Below are 18,265 nucleotides of genomic sequence, written 5' to 3'. Positions count from 1 at the left end.
CACTAAATTTAATATGTTAATTTGTACTTAATACTTTTTGTTTAATATAAGTACAGTGTTATATTAAATATAGTTTAACAGTGTTATTAGGATATCTAATTTATCACTATAGATAAATTGATTTGTGAAAAAAAGTCTACTTTGGAAAATGTTCATTATTTATATATTTATAATATAATATAATGAAACAATCGCGTCGTTCGATATGCAATATGATTATTTCACTTTAATTTTTTGAATATCATCTGATATTTGAATATATTTTTTTTTAAAGTAGCCAAAATACAATCACCATTATTTCCTTAATTCACTATACGTCCTTATGTTGATAAAACGTAACATACGATTATATGTTATCCAAAATCTTGGTTGGTCACTGACTTGGTATATAATATGGTGTAAATGGAGTTTAAACTCAAACGCAATTTAACTGATAAGAAGTTTCACAATTCCACTTTAACTTGAATTTAAATTTCATTTTACTAGAAAAACCATTTTATTTATAAAAGAAACCTCTATTTAAAATTAATGTCCTATGTAACCTAAGACATATTATTTTGTTTGTGCCTTATGCGTTTATGAGTTATCAACAATGTATTAAAACTTATAACTTATAACATGGTAAATGCCATCACTACTTAGGTCACCAATTTGTTTAACATAAGAATCTCGTGATAAATTATGTTGTATGTTTGAGAAAAAAAATACAATTATTATAAATTTATTACCCATAACCCATGTATTATTATAACCATTATTTACTAAAGAAAATTACGGCTTATAAAACTGGGTTCAGTAGAATATATATTTAATATTAAATTAATTAAAACTTCCAATTTTATTTTTGAAATAAACCATAATACATATTAACATAATATTAACTTAAATATTTAGTATCGGTCGTCGGTACCTAACTACTCAGTTTAAACCATGTACCTACACCACGGATTAATTTTATGTTTAAATGTTTGAATGTTTCACCTTTAATCTGAACATTCGACAATCGACTCGACACTGCACCAGAAACTATTTTTTATGCTATATACTGGCCAGTGGCCCATATGGTTGTAGGGGAGGGGGGGGGGGTTAACGGGTCACAACTATATCCACTCAATTGTCTTCCTCCGTAAAAATATATTTGCGAAATTCCCCCTGCCTCTATAGTATCAGTAATATATAATTTCGAGGAAATCATTATTTACACAACTCCATCATGACGTGTCCCCGACTACGGAATAGGTACCCATATCCTTGGCAAGAGACAGTCATGAGCTTCTTTACACTACGGCCGCCATTATGTTATTGCTGGTACGCCACTAAAGACAGTAACTAAAAGTTAGAGGCGTACCTGTAGGCGCAACGTTATTATTTATTTCTTAGAACTAAGAGGTATTTTTCACCGGAATTATCGGTTTTTTTGTCGGATATAAATTGACACGTGCACGCATAATAATGCGAGTGATCGCGTGTACGTGCATAATATCCTGTCAATTCCCAGAAGCCTGGTGAATCACATCTTCATCGCAACATTATATCAACGGATCACAGTTAGTACGAGAATCTATGACGACGACCACATAAATTATTATATTATTCGTCATTATAACATAATTTTACAATATTAATTCGCCGGGGATAGGCGTATTACTTAGCAAAAATATTTGGAACAGTCGGGGATTGAAACCATAGATAAATATTAAATTATTAATATAATATTATGGACTTCTTGTCCCCCGGTCCGTCAAAAGCGTCTGCTCCACATTCATCAAAAGGTTTTGCTCATCGGTGATACTGTTGGACAAATAATACTTATTTTTGGTTTGTATTGAAATTCCGCGTTTAGAGTTTGTATTAAAGTTATAATAATTTTGAAATAAATTGTTCCCTAATCATCTCATTGTTATGATGATATTATACATAAAGGTATGTTGGTTATGTATTTATGATATAATATACTTTGACCTAGTTACTTTAATATGAACATTGTTGACGTACATAATTTTAACAACAATTTTAATTAATGAAAATATTATTTTTTTTGATGACTTATTTTTGTACAATTTAATTATAGTGAGATATACTATATAAAAACCTAATCCCAAATTAAGTAGGTACGTAAAATATTTTTATCATCGATAAAAAATAATTAATTTGACAAAAAGTGTTATTGACGAATTGTTTTTTTATGAACAATTTCTTGATGAAATGTTTTTGATCAACCGACTTAGATCCGCGTCCCCTATATACTTTTGCTTTATATAGGTTATCTGGTAGCAACATTGTTTTAAAATACATAACTAATACCTATTCTTGTGGATATGGTCAGACATTAAAACGAGTATGGTATCTTGTTATCTATAGAAAGTTACTATCTTTTTTGTTAAACTTCTGCCCCTCCCCTCTCATTCATTCAATCACTATATCACTATTAATGGGTATTGGGTATAGATGGACTAAGTTGTTGTTCTCTATCTTTTACTTACAATGTTGATGCCCTCACCTATGTCTCTCAAACTGTTTCTCTCTCTGCTATCAGGTTATTTATTTATATTATTCGTCTATGATTGAAACCGATACACATTTTTACAATTTCAGTTTTGGTTTAGAGAACGGTGGTTTTTTTCTTAAAACTATGTTTGTTTCAGTTTTGGTTGTTTTGCAAATGGTTTTTAACATTTTTTTATTGGTTGATACGGTGCAGATATTTTATATTTTGTGGTAACTTCAAGTAATAACATTAGCACTATTAATCTCACATCTTAATCACTTACCGAATATTATAACAAAAATGTTTGTGAATTTATACCCAACTCGATCTATTATTCATTTCGATAAAAAATTACCGCCTTCACTCTGTAGCAAGATGTATAGGAACAGTAGAAATCATAAAATTGAGTTTTTTGATAATTCAAATTATTTATTTATTTATATATTTGGGTAAATACTCTTTAAAAAAATTATATGTACTAAACTGTATTTTAGTATCTATATATGATTTATTAAATAATAATATTTATTGAACGACCCAAAGTCACAGAGAGACAATGCTTATATATTGATATTTACCATTTATATTTCTCATATTTTTATCCATTAGTCTTCTAAATTAATATATTGAATATAATTTCTTATGGCTATGAAATTTAAATAAATAAAATATAAATGTAGGTACGGATGATGGTATCCAACTGCATTGAAAACCCGATTAGCTATTTACAAATAGTTGTAGGTAGTGGTTTTAATTATTACGAATAATAAATTTTATTGTTAAAGGTACTATCGAGTAACGGTAAAGTTAGCGAAAACGGAATGGATTACTAAAACAACAAAGTGTGTGTTGGAACTTGGAAGGCGTTTCAAAGGGATAAACTGTGCGGCATCATGGGATTGCAGTATTGGCCATTCGCTGCCGTCAGAAACTAAAAAAATCTAATAAAGAATTAAAGAACGAACCTTTTTTTGTCATCACGTTTTTATCGTTTGCCAGTTTGGTCCTTTTAAATGAACAGACATTGCATTGAAGAGACAGTATCAAACAATAAGAAATGTAATGAAACTTATAACTAATCACCATGATAAGGCTCCGATGTAGGATGTTTTCGTAAAACAACTGACGTAGTATGTGACACTCAACCGACTCGCCTGTATTCCAAATCACTTGCGGCACTTAAGGTTTAATGCCTTTTTTTTTATGAGGCTTCGTAGTGTCATCCAACATTTATCTGCCGTACCACCCGTACCCTGAATGAAAAATATATTGCACTGCATCCGAAAACCACCAACATTTTGGATACAAAGTTTCTAAATAGAGCGGCGCTATCGTGGACCACAAACCTTGTCATCAGCCGATGCTCCCTTATCGTAGAACCACGTAACCATATTTCTTTAGGGACAGTCATCGCATACGATTGCCCGAGTAACTGTACTATACTTATAGTACCTATACCACCTGCGGCTAATGTCACTTTGAACGTGGTAGGTTTCCTGCTAAAGGCTGTCTACGAGAGATTGACTGTGAAACACAATACGACGACTGACCCCGAAGGTGATTGGCCATGAAGACGATACAGTTCTCAGCGAGGGCGACTATGAGAAGTTGTTTCATCGAACATTTTTTTATTGAAAAAATTACAGGAAAAATCGAAAATGTAAAATGAACCTATACATATTATGGATGAAAAATCTTCAAATTACTTTAAAAATGATATCATGTAAAGAAAATTTTTTATTGCTAAATAATTGTACTAATAAATTGTATAAAACAATATAAATCCAAAGGTATATCAACGAGAAAAATAAAGATTAATTCGATACTAAATGTATAGTTTTTCCTGAAAATATATTATAATAAAATACAATTTATTTGAAATATTTCATAAAAAGTTTAACTGGGATATTTTAAAACGTTCTATATTTCGATAATTTTAACTCTAAATAATAAGGTAGACTTTATGCAAATAATCTCAAAATGTCTGTGTAGACTTTTTTAGATTATTCGCTGTTTCTAACACACACTGCTTAACATTGGGCTTCTGTATTTAAATGATTGAAAAATAGTGCGTGTAATGGGAATATTACTTCTTCTCACATATTCACCGGTTAAACGGCCTCAAAAAAAACCCGTGGAAATCCATTATATATTATGCTGACGGTGTTTAGCTGTCATTTTGATTTTATCGTATAAAATGTAAAAATGACATTATAGTTTATAATGTTTGACACATTTAACATTTTGTTTAACTGATTCTTGATAAATTCAAACCATACAAACAATATAATTGTAGTTTATATTGTTCTTTTATACTTTTATTCTCATTTACTTAGGTACCTACTTATTTCTTAATCTATTTCTTGTCGATATTTCATTCTGATTATAATATCATTGACAAAACTTTCACCAAGATTTTATATTATTCTTTTCATTGTTTCGGCGATAATCCAGCTAAAATAGATTTATCGAATCGTTGGATTTTATGAATCGTGAAGAGACGAGAGAAGTTGTAAGAAAACCGCCGCTCGATGGATTTCATAACGCTATTTAGTTTACTGTAAACCAATCACAGGCGTTTTCGATGCGAAATTAATTGTCTGGAAACAAGGCGCTATTTCGTGCATACTGGAAATCTGTATCTGTGTTCGATGTATTTTATAATCGAATCATTTTTCTCTTATATTAATTATTTGAGCCATTTTTCCATTTTGTTATGTTTAAATATTATTTTTAATGTGCTTATAATTATTTTAGCAAATGTAACTATAATAGGTAATATGTTAATATTTTAAATATTTGTATGGATAGTCAATTGCATTTAATGTAAGTTGACCATTCTGAAAATCTAATTACATTGTATATTATAATACTGTTTTAGTTATACACTTATACAATGTGATCGTAATAACGTATTGTGTGTGAATGATATATACCTACTCATATTAGTATTACATATTAAATTTACTTCCAAAACATTTATTTCCAACAATTTGAGAATAATTTACAATAGTTAAGCAATTATAATAATTCTAACAACGTAGTTTAATTTACTACACAAAAACTTATATCCTAAATTACAAAGTTAAATTAATTATTCCTAGTATGAATTATGTACGAACAGAATTGTTTAAGAATTAAATATAAAACATACCTAATATATTTTTGGTGAGTAAGATATCTAGCTCAAATTACAACAAAGGTCAAATAACTCCCATACCATTTTTTAATTAATTTTGGAATTAACAAAGACAAGGTAAAGTTTAATCACATTTCTACAAAGTTTTAACTTGAAAGTAAATATCATATAAACGATTTGCTTTGAAATAATACATAATAGACAGTATATTTTATAATACCTACATTCAATATTGTTTACAAAGTTGGCACCATACCTAGGCAATATACCTACTGTTAAGTGTGCTTTCATATACATTTAGACTATAGAGTATAGACTTTTTAAATTGTTCAGCTCCGATTAGTGATAAATAAAAATCAATATAGAATTGTTGTTAACTTAAGCAGCGTGCAAACCAGAATACATTTGTCACTAACATTCGATTACGTTACCACTTATCTGAACCAGAAACATTGTCGGTGAAAATTGTCGGAAACATATCTTCATGTTTCAGACAAATGTTTCCTTGGTTTGGAAGCGGCTTAACGCAAAATACAATTTTAAAATAAAAACCATTTAAATGCGTATAACTTAATAATTATAAATTAATAGCAATGAAAAACCCATAGGTATAATGATTAATTATAACCTTATAGTCAAATTATTTAGTATTTATTACGTTTATTAATACATTACTTCGTAAATAATATATTTTATTAAAATAAGTGGGTACCTATTTAAAATATTCATTTATATTTTGATACATTCAATCTTTATTACCAAATTGTTAAGTATTAGGTGTACTCAACTGCAGAAAATTAACCTGAACAGACCGTTGAAATTAAAACTTTTTTTTAATGACATTTATACAAATTTAATAACTTTGAATAGTTTTTAAATAAAATATTAGGTACCTATTTTAATAATACCTACAGACGTTTGAGTTTTAATGTAAGTTATTTCATTATAAAATGAAATAGGTAACTAACCAGGGTAAAACAATGTATATATCATACATTACTATTCTACCTAATCATATTTTTTTCTTTTTTTTTAGTCTCTTAAGTGCATGCATAAATATTTCAAAAGACTGCTGTTGTTATCGTGTTTTAAAAATTGTTTGGAAAAGTTAAAATATGTTCCAAACCATCCGTATTTAAGAATAACTTTGTATTATTCGGTATCATACTCTTGAAAGATACAATTTATATCCAATAGACCACGGAAAATTATGAGCCAGTGAGGGAAAGATAATGGCCAGATTATAAAAATAATAATAACACAAATAATATGATATAAGGAATACTGTTAAAAGAATTATGAGTTTCATCGCTCTTGTCCTTAATGGCTAATACAAACGTTATATTATTACAAAGCTATTATATCAGTATATACTATTTATAATTTATATATTATGTAAGTACCTATAAGCTTACGATGAAAATAATATAAAATGATTTGTATTTTTTCATATACTTATGGTTTGTGGATTATATGATATTTTACTTCGTTAAAATGTAGGTAATTATTATAACATAATCTTATAGAATCCCGTGTTATTATAACAGATGTCAGGTACTGAGATACCGAGATACCATCATAGATAATCGTAATCCTTTGTAGAATGATTAGTGCGCGATATTTTTGATGACTTTCAAAAATTTCCTTTGACTTCAAACTAATTTTTTACAACGGTTAAAATGTGTATAGCATACAATTAAGTTCATTCGACTTACGAATGTTGGAATGTTATAAAAACGGTTTAAGTAAAAAAAAAATAATAATATAATCCGATTGTGTTTGTAGAACATAAAGATGGGTACCATGTTATATTTATATGTTAACAATAAATTAATTTATGCTTTTTTTCTTCAAATGGTTTTTAATTAATGGGTCTGTAATAATACAATCATAACTCTGAACTCATTTTACTCAGGTACTCGAAAAATAACCAATGCACAGTACTAATGTAAAAGAAGTAACGCGTGTTAATCTAACGACTATATTTTGTTTGTAACGCTTTACATAGGAAATTTCATCAGAATTGTTTTAAAGTTTACCTCTTTACATTTCAGTTTTCAGTGGTTAGGAAAAAATTGTGTATACCTGTTATACTTATACCGCAAATTTCAAGCACATTTTCTATAAATAGGTTGCGTGGGCTGATGTTATTAGGTTTTTATACGTATTAGATATCAACACTATTTTTATTTTATAATATATTTTAATAGTTAAACATTAATAATCGTTATGTATTAACTGCTTATTATTTTTTTTATGAATTTTCGATTATACCTGTTTACTATGTATACTTCCGTTGCTTGTTAAATGACTACTGTTTAGAAATTAGACAAATGCCTACTCGAAAAAAGTTATTTTCTTAAGATTTTACATACTTATAGTTGTTTTCCTGATTGAAAAGTAAATTGATTGTATTACAATTTTATTTAAATAGCGGGTAATGTAACCAAATTATTATTTTTAAAGTACCTTATCCAATGCTTTTATTGTACGTAATGAAATATTTATGAATAAACGCAAATCTAATATAGGTAATACTACATTATTATATCATAAAATTCTATTATTCCATGGATGAACGATCGAACCATTTTAATTTTATACAGGTAGTTAATGTATTTTATAAAATTACATAATTTATAAAGAAATGAAAGAAAATCGATTACCTATTTATTTAGAACAAACTTAAATGTATAATATTTAAGATCAATCATTAAACTATAAATAGTTATTAAATGTTTTTCAACGAATAATATTATGAAACCATAAATTGGAACATTATTTATTTAATAAAAAAAACACAAACCCCTCTAGCTTATATATACGATACAAATGATAAATGGCTAAACTAATTAATTTATGTTTCTTATTCAAATGATCAATTATTCATGATAAGATAATATGAAGAAACAGATAGCGTAAATGCAGCATACTCAAATTAAAGAGCTGAAATTGAAATATTGAAAATAACCATATGGTTGTCCCTTCCTGATACACACGCACACATCAACAATTTAATTTGATCTGAATATTTATTAAAACAGAAATACATATAACACAAATTGTATGAATAAAAAATAACATTAGTACATAAAAAAAATATGCATGTTGACTGTCTGAAATTTTTTTTATTAAAAAGTAAAATATTATATTATTATTTATTTTATATTATGTAACTTCAACGTGTTTTAATAATTCATAATTACAGTTAGAAATTGTATGTTAGTATGTTATTATAAATGAGGTTTATTCAAAATGTATGCATGCAGTGAAAATAATTTATGTGTAGTATGAAATTTCTGATATTATTCATATTGTAGGTACCATTAGATACATTTTAACCAACGTCACAATTGTATAAATATGAGTGTTTCATCTAAAGTAAATAATATTTGAATAATTGTTCACTTAACCAAACAATGGTACGAACATTTTTTTTATTAAAAAATGATCGTTTAAATTTGAAAAAAATATGTCCTTGCATTCACAATTTGTAAAACGTATAAGTTTAACTAAATTTTAATTAAAATATAAACCCCAGTCCAACATCTAAATAATATAGTTTTTATAGCTATAAAGTGTGAATAATAATAATGTGTAATCAGGTCTGTTTCGACCGTCGCATTGTACACAAATATCGCGTTAGTTAACGTTATCGTAACAGCAATGCAAAAGCAGGCTCCTTAGAATTATAGAAATAGATGGAACATTTGTCCCAGGGACTGGGAGGCGTGGTCGTACTAAACGGATTAAGATGAGATAGCGATGAGTTTTATCATAAGAGTGAGAGAAATGGCATTGTTCCGAGGACAGCCAATACATAGCTTTAATAGCACCCGATCCACGTAACAAGATCCACCCTTACACGCGTTATCATACCTAATGTTCCGTCTATTTCTATACGGTTATGAATAGCTCAGACAATTTGTTCAGGATGTTATATAATTATATCTGATCAAGGCTGGGCAAGTTAATGATATTTTTTAACTCAGTTAAGTTAAGTTAATAGATATTTTTAACACATCAATTAAGTTTGAATCAAGTTAACATATACTGTTAATTTAACCCAAATATTTTTAAACTGATAGAATTGCTTATTTCCAAATTCACTGTCGAAAAATCCAGAGAAGAGTGCCAACATCCACAATTTAAGCGGTACCAGTCGTTTAGGCAGACTCAGAGGTATTGTTGCCATCCACTACGCTATGTTAAATTCACCCTAGGTACCATGACTGAAAACTGTACAAAGTCGATTGATTTTTTTAAAACTAACCCCCCCCCCCACAACAAGAAACGTTATTTTCATTCAAACTGTGCAAATGAAAAAACAACAGTTCCTATGATTCCGAATACCAAGGTTCTAGAAGCTGATACCCAGATCAAAATTTAAAAAATAATATGCAAAAGTCACATCAAATGAAAATTTACCGTCAAAAACTGTCGCCACCATGTTATCACAATCCATTTCCAATTTAAATTCTATCATAAGTTCACTGATATTCCTTCTTTCCTCTGTTATAGATGCATTTACCTCTTAAGATACCATTTGTCCCTATTCATGTTTAATAATATTGCCACACATATAATTATATCCAATTAGCTCCATAATTCTATCATTATTCATTATAGTGACAATTATCATTTTATTATTAAGTATAATTATGTCTCATTATTATTATCACTATAGTTAAAACTATAAATTAATATTTATTAGGTATAACCTATATGATGGTAATAGTTTTATCATAAAATACGTCATATAGATTAATCTATTAGTATTAAATCGTCTTAGTAAAGTAAATATTTCATAAGGGATCAATAATAAATTGCTATTGTTATATTCTCTATAATAAAGTTATGAATAATTATAAAAGGCAAATATTTATCTTCTCGTGTTGTTTGAAACTTTAATAATGGTTAGATTTTTCACCAATCATAAAATATTGTTACGACCACCATTTATTTAAAATAGTCCAACTAAAAAAAATGTATACAACTCTATATCTAATGTTGATTAGAATCGTGTATGTTTTTGGGCTAACCAAATATTTCCAATCATACCTTTATAAGGCAGGCGGTACTAAAACTAAACTATTTTTTCAGTTGCACAAAACCTATCACTGTGCGAGTACCTATGCTATAAAATCTTATATTCGACTGTTTGAATATGATTCCGTTTCTATTTGAAAGTAAGAATATATAAGGCTGAAATAAAATAAGTTTTGGATTAAATTGTTATCCCGCGGGCCACGACATAATATGTTACAGAACACAGTGGAATAATTCAACCTGTGTTTGCACTAACTATGCGATATTGATTTTAAGAAAGTGTGTGCCAATTCACTAAAGATAAATCATAAATACTAGAAATATATTGACCTTGATATTGGCTTCCGTAGAAGCTTGTGTAAACGTTCAAAATATGCACAACGCAGAGTCACAAAACATAATAAACACAAATTATTAGGTATGTATGTATAAATACCTATATAATGTTGATCGTGTTTAAATTTATCCTAAGACATTTAAACTACAGTTTATAAGAAATAATTGATAAATAATGATATTCATTAAAATATAATAAAATAATAACTTAGAGATTTAGCTAATAATCAAGTATGTTGTATTTTATATATATAGTGGATTATTATCTACTATATTGATATATTAAGTGATATTTAAGCTTTGAAATTTTTATTTATAGAAATTTTATTTCTCAATATTATCTTATGTTTTTAAAATTTGTAAATTAATTCTGAATAAATCCAACGTTAAACCTGATTTTACCAATTAAAACAGATTTTTCAATTATTATTATAAAATTCAATGCACTAAACATAAAATGTACTACTTACAGAAAAATTAGAAATAGTATAAAAAGTTGTTAATTTTATAAATACCCTTCCTAAAAATTAAATCAGTGCAGTTATTAAAACGAAATGTGGTGATGTTGTCAGTAAAAGTACTGGGCCAAAATATATTATTAAAAGATATCTATTTAATCAATTAATCTTGACATTTTTTTCATGCCAAATAGTTCATAGTAAATATTGGTCGAATTTAAGTAGGCATGCATCAATAACAGTCGCAGTTTTTCGTCTTATAATTATATTATTATATCCTAACTATAAACACTGTCATAATTTCGCAACAATAAATACCCATGGAACACGCTGTTATAACTTTAGTTTTTCTATTTAGTAGAAAATATTTTTGCAGAAGTCTACAACAGCATACAATTTTAACTTTTTATTCTAACGAACATTAAAATTAATTTGATGTATACAAATATATACGGTGGCTCTAATATTTGTTTTGTATTTTTTTGTTTTAAATTAATTTTATAGGTACAATTATAATAATTACATTTTCTTATATTATATTTTTACCTTTATATTTGCATGCGTATTTAATAATATTATTAGTGTATAAAAATCCAGTCTTCAGTTATAACTATAACATATTAATAATTTGATCACATAACATGTACAATTAGGTAAAACTAAAATGTATAATTAGTTACGTTATTAATTAAGTGAATATAGGTAGTAGGTACGCGTATATAAAATATTGGTTCTTCATAATAAGTTATAACGATTTTAATTACAAAATGTTTTATTCATACGGCCATATAGCAGCTGCTATATTATAACCATCAGAGTAATTTATTTACAATTTATAATTGACAATTAACGTCAATACACTATACAATCTTACAGCTAAAATAGAAAATATTGCTTTATGTACTCCTGTTTTAATATTAGAATTTCATTCTAAATACGCGTTAGCGTGGCTCTTATTAACGTAGACAACGAAGTTTTATTTATTTTTATTTTAAGGGGTATGATAATGATGTCTCTTATACGTGTACAAGCTTAAAGTATACAAAAGGTTTAAGGTTTTCTGAGACAAATATTTAAAATGTAAAATATGATATCAAGATAAAACTCGCCGTTATCCTAGGTATTATACTAGAAAAATAATACAAAATATCTAGCAGGCATTAGAATATACAGGGTGATTCACCAATTATGCTCACCCACATTTTTTCATTCAACTTAATCAAATTTTGATTTTTTCGGAATTTTTTTATTTTCTTACAACCCATGTTTTTAAATTCTTGATTAATTACCTATATGTATAGATACCTATTTAAAGTATACCTTCTCAAAAACTACCCTATGGCAATATACAAACTTATTTTTTTTTAATGAAAAACCCCGCTTCCTATTTTACTGTCCTTAAATTTTTTAGTGGATATATTTTTTTGAAAATGTTGATGTACCTTATTCAAAAGTTGAAAGAGTAGTTTTTTCGTTATTTCAATGTTTAAAACTTTAAAATAATATTTAGTAGTAAAAAAAATCTCAAAATATGGTCTTTAAGTCCATTTGAAAAGTCCTAAATAAGATTTTCAATAACTGCATTATTGCAGAAGAATAAAGGGATATGTTCATTGTTCATGCTTGGTGAATCACCCTGTATAGGTTAGCCTATAGCATGTAACTTTTAAAATATACAGAAAATAGCGATATAATGATATAAATATAAATGCACAAACATATTATGTATATTATTTTATTTCATTGTGCATGTTCTAAAGACTAATAGAATTCGTTAAATCAAAAATTATTTTATTTACCTACATTTGTTGGTTCCTATATTTAAAATATTGAAGAATTTAGACTTTTGAGTCAAAAGTACTTATTTTTTAATGTTAGACATTTTCAATAGGTATACATAAAGATATGTTTCCATCTCCCCACCTATTCTAAGCCATTTAGGCTACTAACTGATGTCCGTTTAGTTTTAAGTAGTTATTACTGTAGTCTAAACAAACCTATTGGTTATTTGTTGTGGCTTTTAAGTACAATAGAATATCGCTGCGCGTTTCCATATCTATGTGAACACAACAATATTTCCATTTATATTGTTTTATAAAGAATGCAATTTAAACAGATCGAAAAAGGTTTGAATGTATTTTACCATCGACATTACTTATAGTTCTTATAATAAAAACACTCGAATCATGACAAATTTACAACACTTAATTAAACTGTGAATGTATTGACTACAGACAACAATTTTATACGTTATGACGTGTATTTGGAACACAATCGAAAAAGGTGTAAAATACATTTACTACAATATTATACCCCATTTATGTAGATGATCATATTTTTACTAAGTCCATAAATATAATAAATAACAATTCTTATACATTCATATAAATATTTTATTTTTACACATGTGTTTCAAACTTGAAATACTCTGATAAAAATCAAATACAAATTTTAATAACAGTTACGCTATGAATGATCAATTATACTATAGGTACTTAGTATAGTATATGTCAGAGTTAATTAAATATACAACAATCTAACCCAAGTATGAACATGGTAATTTTTAATTTACCTTTAGTCGCTAATCACTTTACTCTTTAAATAAGTATTTACGATTTCTTAAAATATAATTTTAACAAAATTAACTTATTTAAGGTTATGAGTATTAATTCGTATATGGTGCTTTACGTTACCTAAAACTTTTACTTTACACAAAGTTGTGATATGTGTTAAAATAAACTGTTGTTTTCTGCTTAAAAATTTAGAATGTGGTTAGCTTTTTAAATAAAGTTCTAAGCCAGAATATAAACTAACAACTTACAATTAGTGGTAAAGTACTGTAAAACATATTAATCTTTGTTTTATTACCTATTTAGTGTAAATAGTTTTTTTTAAATCTATTAAATATATAATTTGTTAAAATTTAAAAACTTATTTCATTTTGTTTTTTTAGCGGGATTGCCTACCTATATTACATATTATGTATGCTTAATAATTTATAATTTTTAATTCTATGTGTAAATAAATATTAACGAAAAACAATTTATAAGGAAACTTATTATATTTTAATATACCAGATATCAGAATATTATTAAAACATATAACTATAAGTTGAATTGTATAGAATTTATTGATACATTATATTATATATATATACATAATATATATTTATATATTTATTACATTATAGACTATAGTATATATTTATATATATTGTATATTCATTTTTATTACTAGGGCTAGGAAAATAAAGCACTAAAAACCTACAACAAAGGAATTAAAAAATTGCCAACAATGCTACAAAAAAAAGCATTTTAACCAAGAAAATACAACTAAAAAAGACTTGAACATTTTTAAGTTTAGCTGAAAAATATTTTTAATATCAAAAAATAATTTATTAAATAAATTTTTATATGGTCACACTAAGTAATTCTTAGAATAACTAAGCACAATTTATAAATATTGATTGAAAAATTAAATTAAAAACTGTTTTATTAAATGTCGATAAATGTCAACGTATTACGTAACCACTACTCCCCACTCGGTAATCACTTTGACAAAATCTAAGAATCTATTTTCAGAAATATTTTCCGATAAGGCGATAATATTTCACTACGAAATCACGAAATAAGTATATATAATAATACAATTAAAATAAATTAATAAATAATAATTTAGATAAATATGTACGTAAATGTTCTAAAAATGTTAAATATGCGTATAATTAACAAAAACTAATTAAAAAGCTAATAAACCGACAAAAAAGTACCAAAAAAGCATTTATTTACGAATATTATATGAAAATGCAAAAAAAGCAAAATCAAAATTGCATATTTGAACTCTGGGATGAATGAATCGAATTTTGTTTTTGATTAGCTATGTCCTGTAGTACTATGAAAGAAAATGCAAATGCTACAAAATCCTAGCCCTAATAATTACCTATGTATTTCTATATGATCTAATTTGATATTTATAATATAGTACCTATTTTGATTAATTTATAGATATATATTTTTAATTTAAAATACGAGTTTTATACATAAGTAGGTATTCGAAAATACTTTTATATTTATTATTCCAACTAATAATAACTTTTAACCATTACCTATACATATGAATTATGAAATAATATGTGGTGTTGTTCATTAAAACTTTTTTATATTCATTGATGCTTAAAACTATTTATATACAGTATAGTACAATCTAATAAATTAAAACTTACATTTTCAATGACACAAATTAGATTTATTGTACTTCCTTTGCCAATATGGTACTCTTCTCTTCCTAGAATTCGAGCCGTTGGTACGATCACATCCAAGTTATAGTAATGCGAAGCAATACCTGTTCCCATCGCCACCTAACAAAAATGTATCATGATATAATATTTAATATTATTTATACAAAATATTCTTTGTTATAATTTAAAAAAATCAAAACTTAGACCAGCGTTTCCCAACATCGATATGCCGTGAAGTCTCCATAGGTGTGTTGCGAAATATTATGATTATGAATAAAGGTTTCTCTTATATCGAAGATTATCTTGCATTTTTGATTAATAGTTTGGAATAAAACTTGGAAGATGACTTGAGGAAGTGCTTGTCAACGATTCCACCACGGAGGAAACTTATAATGAAGGGAAATTTCTCACAAGGGTCTAGGACTTGGTTTTTATAAAGTTATCGTAATGTAGGTAACTGTTATTCCATTTCAATAAATGTCATATTATTAGTAAATTAAATTATGATTTAACAAGAGTTTTCCTAACTTTATATTAAAATTAAAACTAATAAATACATATATAAGTCAGTGTCAAGTACTCAAGTGCGCCACACCTAAAAATGGGATTAGTGTGCCGTGCAGAGGGAACAAGGTTGAGAAACGCTGTCTTCGATAATATTATTTTATATTCTTGTAAATGTAGTTGTTATTATATTAAATAATTGTTAAAAATCGTTTCTACATAAAATATAACCTATTCAGTTTATGAATTGATAAATTGATTTATGAATATTTTTAATAAGCTGACTAGTCAATTGTAGTGAGAATATTCAGGACGAACAACCTCATTAAAATTCTTTAAATTGTGCTTTACTTATCTGGATTCAAGTTGTTATTCAAAATTCATTGAAGTAAAACCTAAGAATTGCGGTTATTTTTAAAATATAGTTTTGTGTTCTCTGTTATTTAAAAATAAACAAATTATTTAATTATATATTTATACTTACAAAATACACTTATCGACCAAAAGTATAATCAATTATTACTTATATAATATTATATACTACTTTTATTTATAATTAATCATATTGAAACGAAATCTAATAACCGTCGCTGCCTTTAACTTATTAAATATTTTAATTCAAATAAATTATAAAATAAATCTTCTAAAATATTTTTAATATTTTTACATGACGTGAGATCTAAATATAATAATATATTATATTGTGCTATTAGGTATATTATCAGCTAATATATTCTGAATATTTTATAGTATTATAGTTTAAGCTCTTAGCGTCAAATCAGCTATTCGTATGAATTAAATTTAAACCATCATCCTTCCATCATCTTAATGTACATATCTATCAGTTTCTTTGACTTAACGGCTAAAAATTAATAATACTGACATATTTATCTATTATACCTTGTTACCAAAATTCATCTCAAATATACTACCTAAGAAATCTCACTTTTGAAATTACCCAATGAATAATAAAATATGGGTATATTATTATCATTGATAAATAAAGTAAATTAAAGAAAAATCATCAATCCAATAACTAATGTAATGTAATATGCTTTAATAGGTATGTGTGTACGATGTACCAATTAAACACGGATGAACATTTAAGAAATATGAATAAATGTATAACATTTACTGTTTAAATCTTCCGCATTTAAAGTATACTTAAACTTTGAACAGTGTTTTGAACTTGTGATATCAGACAATCAGTGTTTGTTAACACAATAAGTAGCATTCGTCAAGATTTCGCTTGTTTGCAGTGATTTACTGATCTTAGAACATACATTCGTGGAAAATTTAAATTAGTATGTCATACAAATAAGTTCATGACATTGGGATAGTAAAGTAATCGAAATTTACATCGAAGGATACTTCAGAGGTGAGTAAACATCAAGCAATATCAACACTTGGTGTTGTGTATTTTGTGTAGGTACGCGTGTGCTGTATATACTAAATAGGCATAACTACATGAAGACAAAACATTAAGTTAAATCATAATATTAATCCTTATTCTCTAGAGCCCAAGCTATAATTATTAATAAACTTAACATTTTCCACTTTTCAAAAATCATGATCTACAGCACTAATAATCCGAATTTCTAGTTTAGGTTTCTAGTTATCAAATTAGATACATTTAAGGGGATTCGATATCGTGATTTTCTGTTTTCGTCTAACACACACACGTGACATAGTATTTTAGACGTGTTTTTTTGCCAAACATACCAATTGATCTAATGAAGCGATAAGAATTCTGAAAACAGATTTGAATTCTTCATCAAGCCTACTTAAAATTGACTTTCCCACATTTTTGATATTATCTCACAAATTCCAGAAAAGGTCATATAAAAAAAGAGTATTTGAACATTTTTGTATTTCAATTTTTGGAGAAGCTAAAATCAAAAAAAGCAGGTAAGTGGATGTCGCTCTGCTGTACAGCAGATTACAAGTGGGTAATTGTATATATTGGTTGTATTAGACTTGAATCCAATGATATAATATCATTGTATAAGAAAAACGATTCTGAGAGGAGACGGTTTGACAGTCTAGATATTTTA

The 18,265-nt window shown here is 26.7% G+C and overlaps 1 protein-coding gene across 1 annotated transcript in view; it reads right to left on the bottom strand.

Annotated features, from left to right (window-relative positions):
• LOC100568467 overlaps positions 1 to 18,265 on the bottom strand; it is a 76,487-nt gene that overhangs the window by 56,743 nt on the left and 1,479 nt on the right. The window contains exon 2 of the mRNA XM_003241668.4: positions 15,693 to 15,827. Coding sequence (XP_003241716.1) covers positions 15,693 to 15,827 — 135 coding nt within the window. The remainder of the gene's footprint in view (positions 1 to 15,692; positions 15,828 to 18,265) is intronic.

The sequence above is a fragment of the Acyrthosiphon pisum genome, chromosome A1, assembly GCF_005508785.2.
Source record: "Acyrthosiphon pisum isolate AL4f chromosome A1, pea_aphid_22Mar2018_4r6ur, whole genome shotgun sequence".
NCBI lineage: Eukaryota > Metazoa > Arthropoda > Insecta > Hemiptera > Aphididae > Acyrthosiphon > Acyrthosiphon pisum.
Note: the sequence above shows the minus strand (reverse complement) of the source record. Positions and strands in the feature narration are given on the sequence as shown.